At 44.8% G+C, this 25740-nt stretch overlaps 1 protein-coding gene across 5 annotated transcripts in view; it reads right to left on the minus strand.

The window, feature by feature from the left end:
* Positions 1-4308: 4308 nt before the first annotated feature.
* The window catches only part of LOC129820866 (lysine-specific demethylase 6A-like), a 122762-nt gene continuing 101330 nt past the window's right edge, over positions 4309-25740 (minus strand). For all 5 annotated transcript variants that reach the window (XM_055877916.1, XM_055877915.1, XM_055877913.1 and 2 more), the window contains 11 exons: positions 25200-25305; positions 23104-23309; positions 22800-22846; positions 22606-22680; positions 22140-22288; positions 13705-13819; positions 13254-13441; positions 12125-12266; positions 11876-12002; positions 9514-9684; positions 4309-5756 (listed from right to left, as the gene is read on the minus strand). In XM_055877916.1, the coding sequence (XP_055733891.1) occupies positions 5730-5756; positions 9514-9684; positions 11876-12002; positions 12125-12266; positions 13254-13441; positions 13705-13819; positions 22140-22288; positions 22606-22680; positions 22800-22846; positions 23104-23309; positions 25200-25305 (1353 nt within the window). In that variant the 3' untranslated portion in view covers positions 4309-5729. The remainder of the gene's footprint in view (positions 5757-9513; positions 9685-11875; positions 12003-12124; positions 12267-13253; positions 13442-13704; positions 13820-22139; positions 22289-22605; positions 22681-22799; positions 22847-23103; positions 23310-25199; positions 25306-25740) is intronic.

The following is a 25740-nucleotide window of genomic DNA, read 5'->3' on the forward strand; positions in this document are numbered from 1 at the left end:
ATTGTAGTTACTCCGCAATACTAAGGTGAAATCCCTGAGAGGTTTCCTTCCTCTATGGAAACAACGTAAGGAAGGACTTCTGTATCTTTGTATCGACTGGGTGTATTGATACACCATCCAAAGTGTAAATAATAACTTCACCATGCTCAAACGTATATTCAACGTCTGCTTTTTTTCTATACCCATCTACCAATAGGTGCCCTTCTTTGCGAAGCATTGGAAAACCAGCAACAAAAGTCGAGGGGTGTAAATACTTTCTAAAAGGCACTGTAGGCAGAGTAAAAATAATATGAGTAAAACAGGGAACAGTAGCATTAGCGTTTGAGTGGGAAAGTATGGTGTGGTCTCAGTATGTGAATCCAGCGATTAACTCGATTAAATTTTTTAAAACCGCTTGATAGCCCTAGTTGTAATGCTTGCCTGCCGCTTGCCTGCTTCAGACCTCAACAGTGGTGTATTGATGCCTGGAGAAGTGGGTATACTCTTAATATTTCCTCAAAATCTCAAAAAGTGACACGCTGAATGACCTAAAATGATCAACCCCATAAATGGTCTTTCACAGTAAGGCCAACCCAAGTTGTACAAGTAGGCTAATAGTAGAACTACTATTGAAACATGAGGCTATCAACTGAGTCAGAAATTCACAGGCTTCAAAGGTTTAATTTTCTTCAGGTTCTCTCTATCTCTCAAAGTCCCACTTCTTTTTCTAGAAAAACAACATAGAATGTTCTAAGTCCACAACAATCCTTAAACCACATCAGGACACCACCTTTGAGGTCTGGGGAAAATCTTAGAAATGTAGATTTGAGTGTAGTTACCCTTTATTTTACTGTGCAGGCACCTTGGTTTCTGTAGTGCACACAATATGGATTATTGATGCAAATAAACACAATATCATTGTGCCAGGTAAGCATATGCTACTTTGGAGATACAGCAGTTAACGTTGAATGGAGGATTTCGGGAAAGCCATTCCATCTACCAGAAGACTGTTAACACCTATCATTAGCATCGCTATGTCTTACCTTGCTTCAAAGCAGCCTATAGCCAAAATCCCACCATAGAAACGTGGAGGCAATTATTTAAAAAATACTTCCTCATATGCTCTCTCCTGTTCTTTTGGTTTTCAAATCAACTTTCTTTCATAGTCTAGCAGCCAAAAGCATTATCCTAGTTATATTAGCAACCCAAATGTAGTTTTTGCATCTTTAGATCTCCCCTCTTTCTAAATTCCTAATGGGATATTTCCATCTCTGTCCATGAAACTGCTCGCATGTGTGGTGTGCATTTTATAACCGTGTCATCCCGCAAATTGCATTTTGGAACAATTGCGAGTAGGCCTACCACCTTGTGCACATTGCTGTGCTTTAAATGTGAAGGAGCAGTTTATCAACACTATAAGCTAAACGTTCTGAACGGTTCCATCAGCCTTATTAATTGACATGGCGTATACCTCCACTACACTACTTTGATACACATCGTGGGGATTAAGGAGTATACTCAATGCCGACAAAACGAAGTGGGTATACCCACCACTGCACAACTGGACCTTGGCTAGCTACTATCAGGTAGTGAAGCGGTCAGTAGCTGACCTTGGATAGCTACTATCAGGTAGTGAAGCGGTCAGTAGCTGACCTCGGCTAGCTACTATCAGGTAGTGAAGCGGTCAGTAGCTGACCTCGGCTAGCTAGTATCAGGTAGTGAAGCGGTCAGTAGCTGACCTCGGCTAGCTAGTATCAGGTAGTGAAGCGGTCAGTAGCTGACCTCGGCTAGCTACTATCAGGTAGTGAAGCGGTCAGTAGCTGACCTCGGCTAGCTACTATCAGGTAGTGAAGCGGTCAGTAGCTGACCTCGGCTAGCTACTATCAGGTAGTGAAGCGGTCAGTAGCTGACCTCGGCTAGCTAGTATCAGGTAGTGAAGCGGTCAGCAGCTGACCTCGGCTAGCTAGTATCAGGTAGTGAAGCGGTCAGTAGCTGACCTCGGCTAGCTAGTATCAGGTAGTGAAGCGGTCAGTAGCTGACCTCGGCTAGCTACTATCAGGTAGTCAAGCGGTCAGTAGCTGACCTCGGCTAGCCAGTATCAGGTAGTGAAGCGGTCAGTAGCTGACCTCGGCTAGCCAGTATCAGGTAGTGAAGCGGTCAGCAGCTGACCTCGGCTAGCCAGTATCAGGTAGTGAAGCGGTCAGTAGCTGACCTCGGCTAGCTAGTATCAGGTAGTGAAGCGGTCAGCAGCTGACCTCGGCTAGCTACTATCAGGTAGTGAAGCGGTCAGCAGCTGACCTCGGCTAGCTACTATCAGGTAGTGAAGCGGTCAGTAGCTGACCTCGGCTAGCCAGTATCAGGTAGTGAAGCGGTCAGTAGCTGACCTCGGCTAGCTACTATCAGGTAGTGAAGCGGTCAGTAGCTGACCTCGGCTAGCTAGTATCAGGTAGTGAAGCGGTCAGTAGCTGACCTCGGCTAGCTAGTATCAGGTAGTGAAACGGTCAGTAGCTGACCTCGGCTAGCTACTATCAGGTAGTGAAGCGGTCAGTAGCTGACCTCGGCTAGCTACTATCAGGTAGTGAAGCGGTCAGTAGCTGACCTCGGCTAGCTAGTATCAGGTAGTGAAGCGGTCAGTAGCTGACCTCGGCTAGCTAGTATCAGGTAGTGAAGCGGTCAGCAGCTGACCTCGGCTAGCTAGTATCAGGTAGTGAAGCGGTCAGCAGCTGACCTCGGCTAGCTAGTATCAGGTAGTGAAGCGGTCAGCAGCTGACCTCGGCTAGCTAGTATCAGGTAGTGAAGCGGTCAGCAGCTGACCTCGGCTAGCTAGTATCAGGTAGTGAAGCGGTCAGCAGCTGACCTCGGCTAGCTAGTATCAGGTAGTGAAGCGGTCAGCAGCTGACCTCGGCTAGCTAGTATCAGGTAGTGAAGCGGTCAGCAGCTGACCTCGGCTAGCTAGTATCAGGTAGTGAAGCGGTCAGCAGCTGACCTCGGCTAGCTAGTATCAGGTAGTGAAGCGGTCAGCAGCTGACCTCGGCTAGCTAGTATCAGGTAGTGAAGCGGTCAGCAGCTGACCTCGGCTAGCTAGTATCAGGTAGTGAAGCGGTCAGCAGCTGACCTCGGCTAGCTACTATCAGGTAGTGAAGCGGTCAGTAGCTGACCTCGGCTAGCTACTATCAGGTAGTGAAGCGGTCAGTAGCTGACCTCGGCTAGCTACTATCAGGTAGTGAAGCGGTCAGTAGCTGACCTCGGCTAGCTAGTATCAGGTAGTGAAGCGGTCAGTAGCTGACCTCGGCTAGCTAGTATCAGGTAGTGAAGCGGTCAGTAGCTGACCTCGGCTAGCTAGAATCAGGTAGTGAAGCGGTCAGTAGCTGACCTCGGCTAGCTATTATCAGGTAGTGAAGCGGTCAGTAGCTGACCTCGGCTAGCTATTATCAGGTAGTGAAGCGGTCAGTAGCTGACCTCGGCTAGCTAGTATCAGGTAGTGAAGCGGTCAGTAGCTGACCTCGGCTAGCTAGTATCAGGTAGTGAAGCGGTCAGTAGCTGACCTCGGCTAGCTAGTATCAGGTAGTGAAGCGGTCAGTAGCTGACCTCGGCTAGCTAGTATCAGGTAGTGAAGCGGTCAGTAGCTGACCTCGGCTAGCTAGTATCAGGTAGTGAAGCGGTCAGTAGCTGACCTCGGCTAGCTAGTATCAGGTAGTGAAGCGGTCAGTAGCTGACCTCGGCTAGCTACTATCAGGTAGTGAAGCGGTCAGTAGCTGACCTCGGCTAGCTACTATCAGGTAGTGAAGCGGTCAGTAGCTGACCTCGGCTAGCTACTATCAGGTAGTGAAGCGGTCAGTAGCTGACCTCAGCTAGCTAGTATCAGGTAGTGAAGCGGTCAGTAGCTGACCTCGGCTAGCTACTATCAGGTAGTGAAGCGGTCAGTAGCTGACCTCGGCTAGCTAGTATCAGGTAGTGAAGCGGTCAGTAGCTGACCTCGGCTAGCTAGTATCAGGTAGTGAAGCGGTCAGTAGCTGACCTCGGCTAGCTAGTATCAGGTAGTGAAGCGGTCAGTAGCTGACCGTGGCTAGCTAGTATCAGGTAGTGAAGCGGTCAGTAGCTGACCTTGGCTAGCCATTATCAGGTAGTGAAGCACTCAGTAGCTGACCTTGGCTAGCCAGTATCAGGTAGTGAAGCGGTCAGCAGCTGACCTTGGCTAGCCAGTATCAGGTAGTGAAGCGGTCAGTAGCTGACCTTGGCTAGCCAGTATCAGGTAGTGAAGCGGTCAGCAGCTCTGTGCATCAGAGGAGAGATTAAACCAGAGAAGAAACACGAGAGAAGTTCCAGATGTAAATAAAGACAACTTCTTTTTAATGACTCAAACAATAAAACCATTTCAAGGAGTCTCTGGAAAAATGCTTTGCTAAAGAAGTTTTATTCATATATAAAACGTAGGAAGGGTTGTGTATAAAATGACAACTCCTTTAAATGGCAGGTAATCTGGGGGAAAAAATTACAGCATTCGATCAACAAATATTTTCAAGCAATAAATATACATTTTTTAAATAGTGTAAATTTACAAGATTAGAAGAAAAGAAAGTTTATTCCATAAAAGTCTCTTGGTGACTTGGCTGTTAATATTTCTCTCATTAGAATACTATTTTACCTACAGAACCAAACCATATGGTTCCAAAATAGGCAGTAAAAAAAATATATTACTTTACAAAATGTTTTTTTTCTTATTTTCTTGCCGAAAGACAACTTCTATGTACTAACATACAAAAGACCAGCGATTTTATGACTTATACTCAAGGGGGGGACCTACTCAGAGAACGTTTGTATCAGCCCACAAACAGAATTAATAAAGGGAAACGTGTATCAAGTCAGTAGTCTTTGTGTGTGATGTTGTTGCCAGTTTTATCTAAATATATACAAAAGAAATGCGGTCATCAGTTTTGTCAGCTATTGTGCCAGACAGCAATTAAGTAGTTTTTTTGGGAGTATCTGTACTTTACTATTTATATTTTTGACAACTTTTACTTCACTACATTTCTAAAGAAAATGTACTTTTTACTCCATACATTTTCCCTGACACACAAAAGTACTCGTTACACTTGAAATGCTTAGCAGGACAGGAAAATGGTCTAATTCACACACTTATCAAGAGAACATCCCTGGTCATCCCTACTGCCTCTGATCTGGCAGACTCACTAACCACAAATGCGTCATTTGTTAATGATATCTGAGTGTTGGGAGTGTGCCCCTGGCTATCTGTAAATGAAAAAAATTATAAAATGTGTCCGTCTGCTTTGCCTAATATAAGAAATTTGTAATTATTTATACTTTTACTTTTGATTACGTATATTTTAGCAATTACATGTACTTTTGATACTGATGTATATTTAAAACCATATAGTTTTAGACTTTCTCAAGTAGTATTTTACTGGGTGACTTTCACTTTTACTTGAGTCATTTCTATTAAGGTATCTTTACTTCTACTCAAGTATGACAATGGGGTACTTTTTCCACCACGGCTGGTGGTGGAGGCAGGAGTAATGCCCTCCCCCTCCAGTCCTCTAGGAGGAGACACCTCACCACTCTGGACAGGTTGCATAGACACACAGCTTTTCACCCAGCTGCCTTGTGGAATTTCTACAAAAAGCAGTGGAGGACTGCTGGCTCACTTCCTGAATATCAGAAAAGGGGCTTCCGGTGGGTTCTGGGAGTCCAGCATGGATTCTTATTGTCCTCAGAACAACAGAATGTTACCGTCAAGACAATGATGGCAGAGGAGGAGCCTGTAGAGGGAGAATGAGATAGGGATGAGAGAGAGATGAGATTCATGTAAACTGGTTAAAGACTTACTAATGAACAAGCTAGTACCTTTAAAAAAAAAAAGTGTGCATGCTCAGACTCTTACTTGAACTAATATGAATTTTGACTCACTAGTGTGTAGGTAATGCTTTTCAAGGGGTTCCCACTTATTGACACCATGTGTAGGGTAATGCTTTTAAGGGGTGCCCAAGTATTGACACCATGTGTAGGGTAATGCTTTTTAAGGGGTGCTCACTTATTGACACCATGTGTAGGGTAATGCTTTTAAGGGGTGCCCAAGTATTGACACCATGTGTAGGGTAATGCTTTTCAAGGGGTTCCCACTTATTGACACCATGTGTAGGGTAATGCTTTTAAGGGGTGCCCAAATATTGACACCATGTGTAGGGTAATGCTTTTTAAGGGGTGCCCACGTATTGACACCATGTGTAGGGTAATGCTTTTTAAGGGGTGCCCACGTATTGACACCATGTGTAGGGTAATGCTTTTTAAGGGGTGCTCACTTATTGACACCATGTGTAGGGTAATGCTTTTTAAGGGGTGCCCACGTATTGACACCATGTGTAGGGTAATGCTTTTTAAAGGGTGCTCACTTATTGACACCATGTGGAAGTGACTGCAGTAATTATGCAAGGAAGAATGATAGCTTAGTGAAGTGAATGTTGACTCCTTGCATAATGCCCATTTCCTTCTGTTTCAGTGTCCATTTTTCCACTTGTTTAAACCTCCATCCTTGGGACAGTAACTAAACTAAAAAAGAAACGTCCTCTCACTGTCAACTGCGTTTTTTTCAGCAAACTTAACATGTGTAAATATTTGTATGAACATAGCAAGATTCAACAACTGAGAAATTAATTGAACAAGTTCCACAGAAATGGAATAATGTGTCCCTGAACAAGGGGGGGGGGGGGGGGGGGGGGGGGGGGGGATCAAAAGTAACAGTCAGTATCTGGTGTAGTCACCAGCAGCAGTAACTTCTTCGTGCTAGGGGGCAGTGTTCAGAAGTTTGGATGAATGAGGTGCCCAAAGTAAACTGCCTGTTACTCAGGCCCAGAAGCTAGGATATGGTAGTTTTGGATAGAAAACACGCTAAAGTTTCCAAAACTGTTAAAATATTGTCTGTGTATAACATAACTGATATGGCAGACAAAAACCCGAGGACAATGCATCCAGAATCCCCCCCCCCCCCCCCCCCCCCCAGCTCACATCTGATTACAATGGCTGGGAATATAAAAGGAAGTCCTACAAGATTGCAGTTCCTAGGCCTTCCACTAGATTTCAACAGTCTTTAGAAAGAGTTTTAGGCTCGTTTCTTAAAAAAATTGCTAGAATTTGTAGTTTTTCTAAGTTGCTCCCATTTTGGCTGTAGTGTTTGTAGAGCGTTCCGGTGAGTGTGCATACTTCGTTATTTATCTCCGCTATTCTCTGTCTTAAATTTGATCTTTTATTTACATATTAGGGTACCTGAGGATTGATTAGGAACGTTGTTTGACTTGTTTAGAAGAAGTTTACGGGATTCATTTTGTATGCATTTTCAACGAGGGAAACAGGTGGATTACTGAGTCAAGCGCGCCATTGAAACTTAATTTGTTATGTAGCTGGGAACCTTGTGATTGCAACCAGATGAAGATCTTCAAAGGTAAGTGTTTTATTTTATCGCTATTTCTGACTTCCGTGACGCATCTGCTTGGTTGGAAAATGTATGTAATGCTTTTGTGTGCGGGGTGCTGTCCTCAGATAATCGCATGGTGTGCTTTCGCGTAAAGCCTTTTTGAAATCTGACAAAGCGTCTGGATTAACAAGAAGTTAAGCTTTTAAATGATGTATGCCATCTGTATATACAAATACAATTGCTAAATTATGAACCTAGTTGGTTTAGCCATATAAAAAGTCAGCAATCTTCCCGCGAGCCACGATTGGCTGAGATAATGAGTGAGCTGGACATGCCGAGAGATGAGTTCAGATTGGTCTGCCATGTAGCGAGCTTATGTCTATAATATTAGCTGGTCAGTATGTGAAGGTAATCCTTTCTAATGGGGCTTTGTAAAAGATATCACATAGTAGAACTGCATAAGTGTTGCTCTCCACTGTCTGGTGGACCGAGTTTTGAAATCAGTGGAATTAGAGTATGAGAGCTAAGGAAATGCAGAAAATTCTGCCGTTTGATTGCAAATATGCAGACGGAGTGGAAAAGAGAACACACAGAAGGCTGTTGTATAAATCACCCGTCTCCGGATTACATCTTCAAACTATGTGGAATCCGTGACAGCGAGTGAGAAGTGTCCATCCATGTATACAGGTAAGATAGTATAGCTAGCTATATTTTCAGATATTACACGTTTCTAATTTTGTCGCTTTCATTTAAACTTTAAGTGTACTGTTAAAGCTGTCTGGCTTGCTAGCTAATGTTACATGTATGATCTGTGTAGTAATATAATTCGTATCTCAGAGCCATTTGCTTTGCTAATTATAGCCTAATGTTAGCTAGCTAACATTGAACCTGGTTGGTTAGCTACCTGCAGATTCATGCAGGGTAGTAATGTTTTGAGATGGGATTATGGTTCATTGTTTACCTAGCTAGCTAGCTAGAGCACAGAATAACTGACACATTTACGAACGCTCAACACCCTGTTGAATATGGCCGGTGTCAGTGAACGTTGGCAAAAAAACAATTAAAATTGTTGCCAGCAGCACAGTTGCAGTCACCAAAGCTCTGGATAACATAAAAACAGCCTAACCAGCTCTGTTAGAACACTCAGTTTTACGAACTCCCAGAAAACACCCTGGCACTCCAGATTAAATTTACAAACACACCAGTAGTATAAATCAACCTTTAGTCTTTTAATCTTTGGCTGTTTAGTACATGGCCTCACTTGTGAATTCTTAAAGAGATGGGTGGGGCTAAAGCTTAAGAGGGTGTGAACGATGCTGAATGGGTGTAGACAAAGGGCTCTCCAGTAGTAGTACCAAACTTACAAATGGCATTTTCTCAAAAGTGATTTTACAAGTTTATCAACTTTCAAAGCAGAATTACTTTCCCATCGTTCCTCAACTGTAGTGTATGACATACAATTTTAGAGCTCCGAGTCTACTTTTATCGAATGTAAAAAACACAATTTCAAATTTTACTACATAAGACCGAACGAATCGAGACGGTCGGTCACAATTGGTGATTACACAATAATGCATTGTTTGTGTCCCCTCGCTCATCAACTCATCCATTCTCCCCCGTTCCCATCCATCTTACTTTTTTCTTCATTTATTTTATCTGTTATATGTCTGAAATTAGAAACAATTTAGGTTCGCCCTTTGGGACTCCCAATCACGGCCGGTTGTGATAGAGCCTGGAATCGAATCAGGGTCTGTAGTGACGCCTCTAGCATGGAGATGCAGTGCCTTAGACCGCTGCCCCACTCGGGAGCCCAGGGTATCAACTGGGCACCGTACCTTCCACTGTTGTGAGAAGGAGCAGAGCATGCCCTACTGTCGGGAAGGAGGAGGAAAACCATTCATAAAATGGCATGCTGGTTAGAACTCCAGGTCTGTTTGTGAAATTAAGACTCTAACAACGACAATTATAGAAAAAGTCAAAGACGGGGAGGGGGGCATGGCAGAGTAATAAACGGTTTTAAATTCACAAGCAGTCAAAATGAATGCTTTAGATGTTCAAGTGTTAACCTACTGGTCATCATATAGTCACTAATGTCCTTGTTGACTTACGAGTGTGAACTGGTCGTAGACCTGTGTGAGGTCGTCCATCTTGTACTGCTCCAGCACCACAAATCTGTCCAGGTTAGAGCTCCCCCTACGGGCACAGTCCTGACAGTGCACCACGTATGTCTTCCTGCTGTTACTCTCACTGGTTACAAACAGTAGGGCAAACACCTCCACCTGGAAATAGAGCAAGAGTGAGTGTGTGAGGAGAGGTACATGTGTGTTTTTTGCTTTTACTACAGAGCACCTGATAGTGTTTCCATATCTGAACAGAGCACCTGATAGTGTTTCCATATCTGAACAGAGCACCTGATAGTGTTTCCATATCTGAACAGAGCACCTGATAGTGTTTCCATATCTGAACAGAGCGCCTGATAGTGTTTCCATATCTGAACAGAGCACCTGATAGTGTTTCCATATCTGAACAGAGCACCTGATAGTGTTTCCATATCTGAACAGAGCACCTGATAGTGTTTCCATATCTGAACAGAGCACCTGATAGTGTTTCCATATCTGAACAGAGCACCTGATAGTGTTTCCATATCTGAACAGAGCACCTGATAGTGTCTCCATATCTGAACAGAGCACCTGATAGTGTTTCCATATCTGAACAGAGCACCTGATAGTGTTTCCATATCTGAACAGAGCACCTGATAGTGTTTCCATATCTGAACAGAGCACCTGATAGTGTCTCCATATCTGAACAGAGCACCTGATAGTGTTTCCATATCTGAACAGTTAGAAACTTAGAGTGGTAATGTGATGATGTAAAAACTAGGATGGGTTGCTAATACGACTAGGATTGTGCCTTCGGCTTCCGGACAACGAAATAAGGTTTATATGAAATCCAATGGTAGGCTTCCCCAAACTTGAAACTCACGCACCTCCTATAAATCTTTATAAAAGAATTGCCTCGTTTCCATGGTCGGATTTGAAGCAGGGAGGACATGCCTCATAACATGAAATAAAACAGTCAGGATACAAATAATAGAGTATGTTTTAAAATGCATACTGCCTCCAGCTCACATTGTTAAGTGGTGGGTGAAATGCTGATATCCTGTTGCCTGCACCTGAATGGTGAATGGGAGGCGTGCTTCAACTACCAGTTGAGAAATAAAAATAGTAGCTCTTTTTAAATCGTGCACTACATGTTTTACTCCAGCAGCAACCAGCTGAGGAGCAGCAGGAGAAGAAGCATGTTTTACTCCAGCAGCAACCAGCTGAGGAGCAGCAGGAGAAGAAGCATGTTTTACTCCAGCAGCAACCAGCTGAGGAGCAGCAGGAGAAGAAGCATGTTTTACTCCAGCAGTAACCAGCTGAGGAGCAGCAGGAGAAGAAGCATGTTTTACTCCAGCAGCAACCAGCTGAGGAGCAGCAGGAGAACCACATGTTTTACTCCAGCAGCAACCAGCTGAGGAGCAGCAGGAGAACCACATGTTTTACTCCAGCAGCAACCAGCTGAGGAGCAGCAGGAGAACCACATGTTTTACTCCAGCAGCAACCAGCTGAGGAGCAGCAGGAGAACCACATGTTTTACTCCAGCAGCAACCAGCTGAGGAGCAGCAGGAGAACCACATGTTTTACTCCAGCAGCAACCAGCTGAGGAGCAGCAGGAGAAGCACGTTTTACTCCAGCAGCAACCAGCTGAGGAGCAGCAGGAGAAGCACATGTTTTACTCCAGCAGCAACCAGCTGAGGAGCAGCAGGAGAACCACATGTTTTACTCCAGCAGCAACCAGCTGAGGAGCAGCAGGAGAAGCACGTTTTACTCCAGCATCAACCAGCTGAGGAGCAGCAGGAGAAGCACGTTTTACTCCAGCAGCAACCAGCTGAGGAGCAGCAGGAGAAGCACGTTTTACTCCAGCAGCAACCAGCTGAGGAGCAGCAGGAGAACCACATGTTTTACTCCAGCAGCAACCAGCTGAGGAGCAGCAGGAGAACCACATGTTTTACTCCAGCAGCAACCAGCTGAGGAGCAGCAGGAGAAATCCCGCTCAGAATAGACTCTGTATGCTGTACGCATGTGATAGTTGTGTTGGACAAATAAGATACATGGTGACTAATGAAGAAAGAAAAAAAACCTGGCCAATTTAATTCCAGTAAATTAGGCAAATTAACCAATAGACTGATAAGCATGACGGTCAACTGTATTTCTATGAAGTGGTATTACCATCAATTAATAAAAAGAATTATTTAGCAATGGGATAATTGTTTCTCCCAGTCGTTTTGGTCGGCAACAGTTTTACATAATCAGCTATACCTCCTTTTTTAAATCATCACCGGCTAACGGAAACCCTGCTTAGGGAAAATAGGATTTTGAATGGGAATCAATTGTTTGGGCCCCGCAAGGACAGTGTGTGTGTGTGTACCTCACAGATGCTGCAGTAGTGTGCGGGCTCGTCCCTGGTCCTGCCGTGCCACACCAGCTCCTTGCCTGACGCCTGCAGTAGCTCCCGCACCATCTGACACTGCTTCAATGTCCGCAGAAGACAGTACCTAGCAGAGACCGAGAGACACAGGGGTTAGGTGTGTGTGTGCGTGCACAAGTGTGTATGAGTGAGAGGGCGAGCGAAAGGGAATTGTGTGTGTGTGTGTGTGTGTGTGAGAGAGAGACTCACTTGATCATCTGGAAGAGCTTGCTGTCGGAGACTTTGATATTCCTGGCCATGTTCCAGGAGAGGTGTATCATGGGAACAATGGACTTGACGCTCTGCAGCTTATTCCATTCATATCGCTCTGCTGCCAGCTTATACTGGTAGGCTGAGGAGGGAGGGAGGGAGAGAAAGAGCCAGAAAGAGAAAGAGAGCCAGAAAGAGAGAGAGAGCCAGAAAGAGAGAGAGAGCCAGAAAGAGAGAGAGAGCCAGAAAGAGAGAGAGAGCCAGAAAGAGAGAGAGAGCCAGAAAGAGAGAGAGAGCCAGAAAGAGAGAGAGAGCCAGAAAGAGAGAGAGAGCCAGAAAGAGAGAGAGAGCCAGAAAGAGAGAGAGAGACAGAAAGAGAGAGAGAGACAGAAAGAGAGAGAGAGACAGAAAGAGAGAGAGAGACAGAAAGAGAGAGAGAGACAGAAAGAGAGAGAGAGACAGAAAGAGAGAGAGAGACAGAAAGAGAGAGAGAGACAGAAAGAGAGAGAGAGACAGAAAGAGAGAGAGAGACAGAAAGAGAGAGAGAGACAGAAAGAGAGAGAGAGACAGAAAGAGAGAGAGAGACAGAAAGAGAGAGAGAGACAGAAAGAGAGAGAGAGACAGAAAGAGAGAGAGACAGAAAGAGAGAGAGACAGAAAGAGAGAGAGACAGAAAGAGAGAGAGACAGAAAGAGAGAGAGACAGAAAGAGAGAGAGACAGAAAGAGAGAGAGACAGAAAGAGAGAGAGACAGAAAGAGAGAGAGACAGAAAGAGAGAGAGACAGAAAGAGAGAGAGACAGAAAGAGAGAGAGACAGAAAGAGAGAGAGACAGAAAGAGAGAGACAGAAAGAGAGAGAGACAGAAAGAGAGAGACAGAAAGAGAGAGCGAGCGAGCGACAGAAAGAGAGAGAGAGAAAGAGAGAGAGCGAGAGAGACAGAGAGATCAAGAGAGAGCGGGGGAGAAAGATAAAGCGAAAGTGAGGGTGACAGAGGGGGAGAGAAGGTAGAAGGGGGTATTAATGACAATATCATTTCAATATCACAATGTCAAGGCTTATCAGAATCCATCTATCATATTTAAATGATGCATATTCATAGTAAGCATATCCCCTTGTTCTCCCCGTCTTACCAGTGAGGGGGCCTACGTTCCAGGCGATGTTGTTGCACCAGCCGATGGCCTGGACCCAGTGGACGGTGCCCGTGTTTAGCCACACCAGGTCTCCGGGGCGCTGGATGAAGCGGTACACAGGGACATCTGCCTCGTACAGGTCCTCCAGGTTGGGCCACCATGAACCCATCAGGAAGTTGATGTTGTTCCTGGAGGAGAGACACACACAGGATGTTAGAAATACAAATACTGCCGACTCCTTGCAGTTGATCAAATCAAATACAGTGTTACATCATTTCTACAATGAATGAAAATATGAAAAAAATGATTTTCCTTTTATTAGCATTAAGTCCACTATAGTCAAATCAGAGTTAGACTTGTATGTGACTTCAGATTGTATTGGCTGTAAACAAACAGAGGTAGGAGATCCACTTTGTGTTCAGTTAGAAGCAGGAGATTTTTGTTGACGTACTTTTCACAGAAGTGGTTGATGATTCCCCAGTAAGGCTGGGGCACAGAGAACCACTCACAGTCCCCCGGGCCGATGTTGATGTTCACGGAACAGAAGCTGTTGTTCTCTTGGTGACCTAAAAGACAAATACCTCATAAAACAAAATGCATAAAACAAAATGACTACAAAAAACAAATTGTGTGTGTCAGACCTGGAATCAAAAAAATGATTATTTGTTATTTAAATACATATTTTCTGTGTATTTCAGTACCGTACTTTCAAATAATGCAGCCTGAATCAACCACTTTAAGGATTTGATTATGTTTTATTGTCACATACAACAGATAGGTGCAGTGTAATGTGTTGTTTTACAGGGTCAACAATAGTAGTATGATAGGTGCAGTGTAATGTGTTGTTTTACAGGGTCAACAATAGTAGTATGATAGGTGCAGTGTAATGTGTTGTTCCAGGGTCAGCCATAGTAGTATGATAGGTGCAGTGTAATGTGTTGTTACAGGGTCAGCCATAGTAGTATGATAGGTGCAGTGTAATGTGTTGTTCCAGGGTCAGCCATAGTAGTATGATAGGTGCAGTGTAATGTGTTGTTACAGGGTCAGCCATAGTAGTATGATAGGTGCAGTGTAATGTGTTGTTTTACAGGGTCAGCCATAGTAGTATGATAGGTGCAGTGTAATGTGTTGTTTTACAGGGTCAGCCATAGTAGTATGATAGGTGCAGTGTAATGTGTTGTTACAGGGTCAGCCATTGTAGTATGATAGGTGCAGTGTAATGTGTTGTTTTACAGGGTCAGCCATAGTAGTATGATAGGTGCAGTGTAATGTGTTGTTCCAGGGTCAGCCATAGTAGTATGATAGGTGTTGTTTTACAGGGTCAGCCATAGTAGTATGATAGGTGTTGTTTTACAGGGTCAGCCATAGTAGTATGATAGGTGCAGTGTAATGTGTTGTTACAGGGTCAGTCATAGTAGTATGATAGGTGCAGAGTAATGTGTTGTTACAGGGTCAGCCATAGTAGTATGATAGGTGCAGTGTAATGTGTTGTTACAGGGTCAGCCATAGTAGTATGATAGGTGCAGTGTAATGTGTTGTTACAGGGTCAGCCATAGTAGTATGATAGGTGCAGTGTAATGTGTTGTTACAGGGTCAGCCATAGTAGTATGATAGGTGCAGTGTAATGTGTTGTTTTACAGGGTCAGCCATAGTAGTATGATAGGTGCAGTGTAATGTGTTGTTTTACAGGGTCAGCCATAGTAGTATGATAGGTGCAGTGTAATGTGTTGTTACAGGGTCAGCCATTGTAGTATGATAGGTGCAGTGTAATGTGTTGTTTTACAGGGTCAGCCATAGTAGTATGATAGGTGCAGTGTAATGTGTTGTTCCAGGGTCAGCCATAGTAGTATGATAGGTGTTGTTTTACAGGGTCAGCCATAGTAGTATGATAGGTGTTGTTTTACAGGGTCAGCCATAGTAGTATGATAGGTGCAGTGTAATGTGTTGTTTTACAGGGTCAGCCATAGTAGTATGATAGGTGCAGTGTAATGTGTTGTTTTACAGGGTCAGCCATAGTAGTATGATAGGTGCAGTGTAATGTGTTGTTCCAGGGTCAGCCATAGTAGTATGATAGGTGCAGTGTAATGTGTTGTTCCAGGGTCAGCCATAGTAGTATGATAGGTGCAGTGTAATGTGTTGTTCCAGGGTCAGCCATAGTAGTATGATAGGTGCAGTGTAATGTGTTGTTACAGGGTCAGCCATAGTAGTATGATAGGTGCAGTGTAATGTGTTGTTACAGGGTCAGCCATAGTAGTATGATAGGTGCAGTGTAATGTGTTGTTTTACAGGGTCAGCCATAGTAGTATGATAGGTGCAGTGTAATGTGTTGTTCCAGGGTCAGTCATAGTAGTATGATAGGTGCAGTGTAATGTGTTGTTCCAGGGTCAGCCATAGTAGTATGATAGGTGCAGTGTAATGTGTTGTTCCAGGGTCAGTCATAGTAGTATGATAGGTGCAGTGTAATGTGTTGTTCCAGGGTCAGCCATAGTAGTATGATAGGTGCAGTGTAATGTGTTGTTTTACAGGGTCAGCCATAGTAGTATGATAGGTGCAGTGTAATGTGTTGTTACAGGGTCAGCCATAGTAGTATGATAGGTGTTGTTTTACAGGGTCAGCCATAGTAGTATGATAGGTGCAGTGTAATGTGTTGTTACAGGGTCAGCCATAGTAGTATGATAGGTGCAGTGTAATGTGTTGTTACAGGGTCAGCCATAGTAGTATGATAGGTGTTGTTTTACAGGGTCAGCCATAGTAGTATGATAGGTGCAGTGTAATGTGTTGTTACAGGGTCAGCCATTGTAGTATGATAGGTGCAGTGTAATGTGTTGTTACAGGGTCAGCCATAGTAGTATGATAGGTGTTGTTTTACAGGGTCAGACATAGTAGTATGATAGGTGTTGTTTTACAGGGTCAGACATAGTAGTATGATAGGTGCAGTGTAATGTGTTGTTTTACAGGGTCAGTCATAGTAGTATGATAGGTGTTGTTTTACAGGGTCAGTCATAGTAGTATGATAGGTGCAGTGTAATGTGTTGTTACAGGGTCAGCCATAGTAGTATGATAGGTGTTGTTTTACAGGGTCAGTCATAGTAGTATGATAGGTGTTGTTTTACAGGGTCAGCCATAGTAGTATGATAGGTGTTGTTACAGGGTCAGCCATAGTAGTATGATAGGTGCAGTGTAATGTGTTGTTACAGGGTCAGCCATAGTAGTATGATAGGTGTTGTTTTACAGGGTCAGTCATAGTAGTATGATAGGTGTTGTTTTACAGGGTCAGCCATAGTAGTATGATAGGTGCAGTGTAATGTGTTGTTTTACAGGGTCAGCCATAGTAGTATGATAGGTGTTGTTTTACAGGGTCAGCCATAGTAGTATGATAGGTGCAGTGTAATGTGTTGTTACAGGGTCAGCCATAGTAGTATGATAGGTGCAGTGTAATGTGTTGTTTTACAGGGTCAGTCATAGTAGTATGATAGGTGCAGTGTAATGTGTTGTGTTACAGGGTCAGCCATAGTAGTATGATAGGTGCAGTGTAATGTGTTGTTACAGGGTCAACAATAGTAGTATGATAGGTGCAGTGTAATGTGTTGTTACAGGTTCAGCCATAGTGGTATGATAGGTGCAGTGTAATGTGTTGTTACAGGGTCAGCCATAGTAGTATGATAGGTGCAGTGTATCGTGTTGTTACAGGGTCAACCATAGTAGTAAGATAGGTGCAGTGTAATGTGTTGTTACAGGTGCATCTGTGTGTGTGAGTGCATACAGTGTGTATGAGTGCATACAGTGTGTACGAGTGCATCTGTGTGTGTACAGTGTGTATGAGTGCATACAGTGTGTACGAGTGCATCTGTGTGTGTGTGTGTGTACAGTGTGTATGAGTGCATACAGTGTGTACGAGTGCATCTGTGTGTGTGTGTGCATACAGTGTGTATGAGTGCATCTGTGTGTGTGTGTGCATACAGTGTGTATGAGTGCATACAGTGTGTATGAGTGCATCTGTGTGTGTGTGTGTGTACAGTGTGTATGAGTGCATACAGTGTGTACGAGTGCATCTGTGTGTGTGTGTGCATACAGTGTGTATGAGTGCATCTGTGTGTGTGTGTGTGCATACAGTGTGTATGAGTGCATACAGTGTGTACGAGTGCATCTGTGTGTGTACAGTGTGTATGAGTGCATACAGTGTGTACGAGTGCATCTGTGTGTGTGTGTGCATACAGTGTGTACGAGTGCATCTGTGTGTGTGTGTGTGTGTGTGCATACAGTGTGTATGAGTGCATACAGTGTGTACGAGTGCATCTGTGTGTGTGTACAGTGTGTACAGTGTGTATGAGTGCATACAGTGTGTACGAGTGCATCTGTGTGTGTGTGTGTACAGTGTGTGTGAGTGCATACAGTGTGTACGAGTGCATCTGTGTGTGTGTGTGTGTACAGTGTGTATGAGTGCATACAGTGTGTACGAGTGCATCTGTGTGTGTGTGTGTATACAGTGTGTACGAGTGCACAGTGTGTGTACAGTGTGTATGAGTGCATACAGTGTGTGTGAGTGCATACAGTGTGTACGAGTGCATCTGTGTGTGTGTGTGTGTGTACAGTGTGTGTGAGTGCATACAGTGTATACGAGTGCATCTGTGTGTGTGTGTGTACAGTGTGTACGAGTGCACAGTGTGTGTACAGTGTGTATGAGTGCATACAGTGTGTGTGAGTGCATACAGTGTGTGTGAGTGCATACAGTGTGTGTGAGTGCATACAGTGTGTACGAGTGCATCTCTGTGTGTACGAGTGCATCTCTGTGTGTACGAGTGCATCTCTGTGTGTACGAGTGCATCTCTGTGTGTGTGTGTGTACAGTGTGTGTGAGTGCATACAGTGTGTACGAGTGCATCTGTGTGTGTGTGTGTGTACAGTGTGTATGAGTGCATACAGTGTGTACGAGTGCATCTGTGTGTGTGTGTGCATACAGTGTGTATGAGTGCATACAGTGTGTACGAGTGCATCTGTGTGTGTGTGTGTACAGTGTGTATGAGTGCATACAGTGTGTACGAGTGCATCTGTGTGTGTGTGTGTGTGTACAGTGTGTATGAGTGCATACAGTGTGTACGAGTGCATACAGTGTGTACGAGTGCATACAGTGTGTACGAGTGCATCTCTCTGTGTGTGTGTACAGTGTGTGTGAGTGCATACAGTGTGTGAGTGCATACAGTGTGTGTGAGTGCATACAGTGTGTGTGAGTGCATACAGTGTGTACGAGTGCATCTGTGTGTGAGTGCGTACAGTGTGTACGAGTGCATACAGTGTGTACGAGTGCATACAGTGTGTACGAGTGCATACAGTGTGTACGAGTGCATACAGTGTGTACGAGTGCATCTGTGTGTGTGTGTGTGTGTGTACAGTGTGTATGAGTGCATACAGTGTGTGTGAGTGCATACAGTGTGTGTGAGTGCATACAGTGTGTGTGAGTGCATACAGTGTGTGTGAGTGCATACAGTGTGTACACAGTGTGTGTGTGTGTGTGTACAGTGTGTGTGAGTGCATACAGTGTGTACGAGTGCATCTGTGTGTGTGTGTACAGTGTGTATGAGTGCATACAGTGTGTACGAGTGCATCTGTGTGTGTGTGTACAGTGTGTATGAGTGCATACAGTGTGTACGAGTGCATCTGTGTGTGTGTGTACAGTGTGTATGAGTGCATACAGTGTGTACGAGTGCATCTGTGTGTGTGTGTGTATACAGTGTGTACGAGTGCACAGTGTGTGTACAGTGTGTATGAGTGCATACAGTGTGTGTGAGTGCATACAGTGTGTACGAGTGCATACAGTGTGTACGAGTGCATACAGTGTGTAAGAGTGCATCTGTGTGTGTGTGTGTGTACAGTGTGTGTGAGTGCATACAGTGTGTACGAGTGCATCTGTGTGTGTGTACAGTGTGTACAGTGTGTATGAGTGCATACAGTGTGTATGAGTGCATCTGTGTGTGTGTGTGTGTGTGTGTGTGTGTGTGTGTGTGTATACAGTGTGTACGAGTGCACAGTGTGTGTACAGTGTGTATGAGTGCATACAGTTTGTGTGAGTGCATACAGTGTGTACGAGTGCATCTGTGTGTGTGTGTGCATACAGTGTGTGTGAGTGCATACAGTGTGTACGAGTGCATCTGTGTGTGTGTGTGCATACAGTGTGTGTGAGTGCATACACTGTGTACGAGTGCATCTGTGTGTGTGTGTGTACAGTGTGTATGAGTGCATACAGTGTGTACGAGTGCATACAGTGTGTACGAGTGCATACAGTGTGTACGAGTGCATCTGTGTGTGTGCATACAGTGTGTATGAGTGCATCTGTGTGTGTGTGTGCATACAGTGTGTATGAGTGCATACAGTGTGTACGAGTGCATACAGTGTTTACGAGTGCATACAGTGTGTACGAGTGCATCTGTGTGTGTGTGTGTGTACAGTGTGTATGAGTGCATACAGTGTGTACGAGTGCATCTGTGTGTGTGTGTGTGTGTACAGTGTGTATGAGTGCATACAGTGTGTACGAGTGCATCTGTGTGTGTGTGTGCATACAGTGTGTATGAGTGCATCTGTGTGTGTGTGTGCATACAGTGTGTATGAGTGCATACAGTGTGTACGAGTGCATCAGTGTGTGTGTGTGTACAGTGTGTACGAGTGCATACAGTGTGTACGAGTGCATACAGTGTGTACGAGTGCATCTATGTGTGTACAGTGTGTATGAGTGCATACAGTGTGTACGAGTGCATCTGTGTGTGTGTGTGCATACAGTGTGTATGAGTGCATACAGTGTGTGTGTGTGCATACAGTGTGTATGAGTGCATACAGTGTGTATGAGTGCATACAGTGTGTACGAGTGCATACAGTGTGTGTGTGTGTGTGTACAGTGTGTATGAGTGCATACAGTGTGTACGAGTGCATCTCTGTGTGTGTGTGTGTACAGTGTGTATGAGTGCATACAGTGTGTATGAGTGCATTTATGTGTGTGTGTGTGTACAGTGTGTATGAGTGCATACAGTGTGTACGAGTGCATCTGTGTGTGTGTGTGTACAGTGTGTATGAGTGCATACAGTGTGTGTGTGTGTGTGTGTGTGCGTACAGTGTGTACGAGTGCATACAGTGTGTACGAGTGCATACAGTGTGTACGAGTGCATACAGTGTGTACGAGTGCATACAGTGTGTACGAGTGCATACAGTGTGTACGAGTGCATACAGTGTGTACGAGTGCATACAGTGTGTACGAGTGCATACAGTGTGTACGAGTGCATCAGTGTGTGTATGAGTGCATCAGTGTGTGTATGAGTGCATCAGTGTGTATGAGTGCACAGTGTGTATGAGTGCACAGTGTGTATGAGTGCACAGTGTGTATGAGTGCATACAGTGTGTACGAGTGCATACAGTGTGTACGAGTGCATCTGTGTGTGTGTGTGTGCATACAGTGTGTATGAGTGCATCTGTGTGTGTGTGTGCATACAGTGTGTATGAGTGCATACAGTGTGTACGAGTGCATACAGTGTGTACGAGTGCATACAGTGTGTACGAGTGCATCTGTGTGTGTGTGTGTGTACAGTGTGTATGAGTGCTTACAGTGTGTACGAGTGCATCTGTGTGTGTGTGTGTGTACAGTGTGTATGAGTGCATACAGTGTGTACGAGTGCATCTGTGTGTGTGTGTGCATACAGTGTGTATGAGTGCATCTGTGTGTGTGTGCATACAGTGTGTATGAGTGCATACAGTGTGTACGAGTGCATCTGTGTGTGTGTGTGTACAGTGTGTATGAGTGCATACAGTGTGTATGAGTGCATACAGTGTGTACGAGTGCATCTGTGTGTGTGTGTGCATACAGTGTGTATGAGTGCATACAGTGTGTGTGTGTGCATACAGTGTGTATGAGTGCATACAGTGTGTATGAGTGCATACAGTGTGTACGAGTGCATACAGTGTGTGTGTGTGTACAGTGTGTATGAGTGCATACAGTGTGTACGAGTGCATCTGTGTGTGTGTGTGTGTACAGTGTGTATGAGTGCATACAGTGTGTACGAGTGCATCTGTGTGTGTGTGTGCATACAGTGTGTATGAGTGCATACAGTGTGTGTGTGTGCATACAGTGTGTATGAGTGCATACAGTGTGTATGAGTGCATACAGTGTGTACGAGTGCATACAGTGTGTGTGTGTGTACAGTGTGTATGAGTGCATACAGTGTGTACGAGTGCATCTATGTGTGTGTGTGTGTACAGTGTGTATGAGTGCATACAGTGTGTACGAGTGCATCTGTGTGTGTGTGTGTGTGTGTACAGTGTGTATGAGTGCATACAGTGTGTACGAGTGCATACAGTGTGTACGAGTGCATACAGTGTGTACGAGTGCATACAGTGTGTACGAGTGCATACAGTGTGTACGAGTGCATCAGTGTGTGTATGAGTGCATCAGTGTGTGTATGAGTGCACAGTGTGTATGAGTGCACAGTGTGTATGAGTGCACAGTGTGTATGAGTGCATACAGTGTGTACGAGTGCATACAGTGTGTACGAGTGCATCTGTGTGTGTGTGTGTGCATACAGTGTGTATGAGTGCATCTGTGTGTGTGTGTGTGTGTACAGTGTGTACGAGTGCATACAGTGTGTACGAGTGCATACAGTGTGTACGAGTGCATACAGTGTGTACGAGTGCATACAGTGTGTACAAGTGCATCAGTGTGTGTATGAGTGCATCAGTGTGTGTATGAGTGCATCAGTGTGTGTATGAGTGCATCAGTGTGTATGAGTGCACAGTGTGTATGAGTGCACAGTGTGTATGAGTGCATCAGTGTGTATGAGTGCATCAGTGTGTGTGTGTGTGTGTGTGTGTGTGCACATTGTGTACGAGTGCACAGTGTGTGTGTGTGTACCAGGCGTCCGGCTCCCAGGGACCTTCATGTAGAGCTGGACAGTGTTCATGCCCAGGATGGTGTGTCCTACGTGGCTGAGCAGGTTGCCAGCAGACACCACCCTAGCAAAGGCTGGCAGCTTACTGAGCTCCTGCAGATGCAGTTTCCACCTTGGATGAGGTCAGAGGGCAAGGGTCAGCAGTAAACTCTACCGCACAGACATACATCGCACCCAACCTCAGAGATCCTCATGATGATAACAATGCCTAATCCCAAACCAGCCCTTGTTCCTTCTCCCTTGGTCATACCCCGTGTCTGTTTCTAAAACCAAACGGTCTGGAGATGGCTCCACATGTAGACCCTAACCAGTGATATAATCGGGTTTATATGAAAAGGTAAATCGACTCACATTAAAAACGGTCAAACTAAAGTCTCTCGTTAACAGAACTACATAATGTTGTCAGTGAGAGTTGTGTGGAACACTTACTTCCTATCGTCAGACAGGTCGATGTTGGTGCCAAACTTGATGTGTTTGAAGGGCCCTTTCTTCCGCCACGTCGCACTGCGGGATCATGGCATATGTAGTTTAGACAGAGCAGAGCGATATCACACACAGACCGAGAGAGAGACAGACAGACGGCCAGGGAGGGACAGACAGACCGCCAGACAGAGGCGTCTTACCTCTCTGCGTTGGCTGCCTCTGCTTCCAGCTCCATCTTCTTCTCCTCCTGGGAAATACATTCAATATAGATTTATGTTGTCTAGTTTGAGTGACAGAGTCAGGAGAGAACATGTGAATATTCAGTGTTTGACAGGGGTTGGTCTCAGCACAGTGAACACACGGCCTTCAGAGAACAGGACCCCACTCAAAACTCCTTGTGTCTCTAATCAATAAGGCCTTGTATTGAGAGCATTTACAATGGTGATGGTTCTCTGTGTCGGTCTGTCTGTGTGTCTGCATCCTTCACCCGCTCCCTCTACTAACCCGTAGTGATTCCTGGAAGGACGATGCCTGGTATTGGGCGTACTTGGCGATGGTGGTGTGTGACTGGCTGCTCTGGCAGCGCCACATCTTCCTGGTGCCGCTCAGGTCCCAGTTCTCATCGGTGGGCTGAGACAGCTGGGTCCGGACCTCCACCAGGTGGTCTGGGTTAGCCTCCACCAGGGTCTTAGTAGAGAACAGACCCAGGTCTGACAGAGTGGACGAGAGAGAGAGAGTGGACGAGAGAGAGAGAGAGGAGAGAGAGACAGAGAGAAGACAGCGAAGGAGAGGAAAGAAGTGGGATACAGAGAAAGGGATGGGAAATGAGGAAAAGTGGAGATATGTGATGTTTAGTAAACTCACAACTTGCATCTGCAAAAAATATGTCACTGAAAATCAGCTTATTTCTGACAGCATGGCTGAAAAGTATTACACTGCACCTATCATACTACTATGGCTGACCCTGTAACAACACATTACACTGCACCTATCATACTACTATGACTGACCCTGTAACAACACATTACACTGCACCTATCATACTACTATGACTGACCCTGTAACAACACATTACACTGCACCTATCATACTACTATGGCTGACCCTGTAACAACACATTACACTGCACCTATCATACTACTATTGTTGACCCTGTAACAACACATTACACTGCACCTATCATACTACTATGGCTGACCCTGTAACAACACATTACACTGCACCTATCATACTACTATGACTGACCCTGTAAAACAACACCTATCATACTACTATGGCTGACCCTGTAAAACAACACATTACACTGCACCTATCATACTACTATGGCTGACCCTGTAAAACAACACATTACACTGCACCTATCATACTACTATGACTGACCCTGTAAAACAACACCTATCATACTACTATGGCTGACCCTGTAAAACAACACCTATCATACTACTATGTCTGACCCTGTAACAACACATTACACTGCACCTATCATACTACTATGACTGACCCTGTAAAACAACACCTATCATACTACTATGGCTGACCCTGTAAAACAACACATTACACTGCACCTATCATACTACTATGGCTGACCCTGTAAAACAACACATTACACTGCACCTATCATACTACTATGGCTGACCCTGTAACAACACATTACACTGCACCTATCATACTACTATGGCTGACCCTGTAACAACACATTACACTGCACCTATCATACTACTATGGCTGACCCTGTAACAACACATTACACTGCACCTATCATACTACTATGGCTGACCCTGTAACAACACATTACACTGAAACCTATCATACTACTATGACTGACCCTGTAAAACAACACCTATCATACTACTATGGCTGACCCTGTAAAACAACACCTATCGTATTACTATGGCTGACCCTGTAAAACAACACCTATCGTATTACTATGGCTGACCCTGTAAAACAACACCTATCATACTACTATGGCTGACCCTGTAAAACAACACATTACACTGCACCTATCATACTACTATGGCTGACCCTGTAACAACACATTACACTGCACCTATCATACTACTATGGCTGACCCTGTAAAACAACACATTACACTGCACCTATCATACTACTATGACTGACCCTGTAAACCAACACCTATCATACTACTATGGCTGACCCTGTAAAAACAACACATTACACTGCACCTATCCAGTGTGTTGATGTGGCATGCAACAGTAGAGAACTGATGGAGTGAGGGAGCCAATACATATTTTTTTGCAGCAAATACTTTACTCTACATGTCTACATTGAATGTAATGACACTCTCTGCTTGCAGGTGGTGCTGTTCTCATACATGTACAGTAGTTCAACAGACACACACACACACCCCCAAGCCAGTGAATGAGTGCAAACACACACACACACACACACACACACACAAACACAAAGAAATGAGTGCATACAGACACACAAAGCTTTTACTACGTTAAACAAAAATTCTAATGATTTCCCAAACAGGACTAGACAGAAGACTTGTATTTATTTTGCTGGAGTGGAATGCCACCAGCAGCAGTACTGTATGTAATGAAGGTATATGACTGCCAGCAGTGTGTGTAACTCACCCAGTTTGAGCGCCCCGGCCAGCCCTCTGATGACAGTGACAGGGTTGGAGGGGTTGGTACAGAACTGATGAAGCGGAGGGAAGAAGGCGTCTCTCTTATTCTCCAGCTAAACACCATGGGAGAAACAGACAGATCAGAGACAACACACACACACACACTAATGTCGAGTATAGCCAAACCACACTACCAAACTGTAACCAACTGACTACCAAATTATTTACATTTTAGTCATTTAGAAGATGCTCTAATCCACAGCGACTTACAGGAGCAATTAGGGTTAAGTGCCTTGCTCAAGGGCACATCAACAGAGCCTTGTCAGCCCGGGCATTCAAACCAGCAACCTTTCAGTTACTGGCCAAACGCTCTAACCACCAGCCCACCTCTAACCACCAGCCCACCCCAATTACCGCCAGCCCGCCTCTAACATCCCAGCCCGCCTCTAACATCCCAGCCCGCCTCTAACATCCCAGCCCGCCTCTAACATCCCAGCCCGCCTCTAACATGCCAGCCCGCCTCTAACATGCCAGCCCGCCTCTAACAT

This window comes from Salvelinus fontinalis, chromosome 23 (assembly GCF_029448725.1).
Source record: "Salvelinus fontinalis isolate EN_2023a chromosome 23, ASM2944872v1, whole genome shotgun sequence".
In the NCBI taxonomy this organism is placed as follows: Eukaryota; Metazoa; Chordata; class Actinopteri; order Salmoniformes; family Salmonidae; genus Salvelinus; species Salvelinus fontinalis.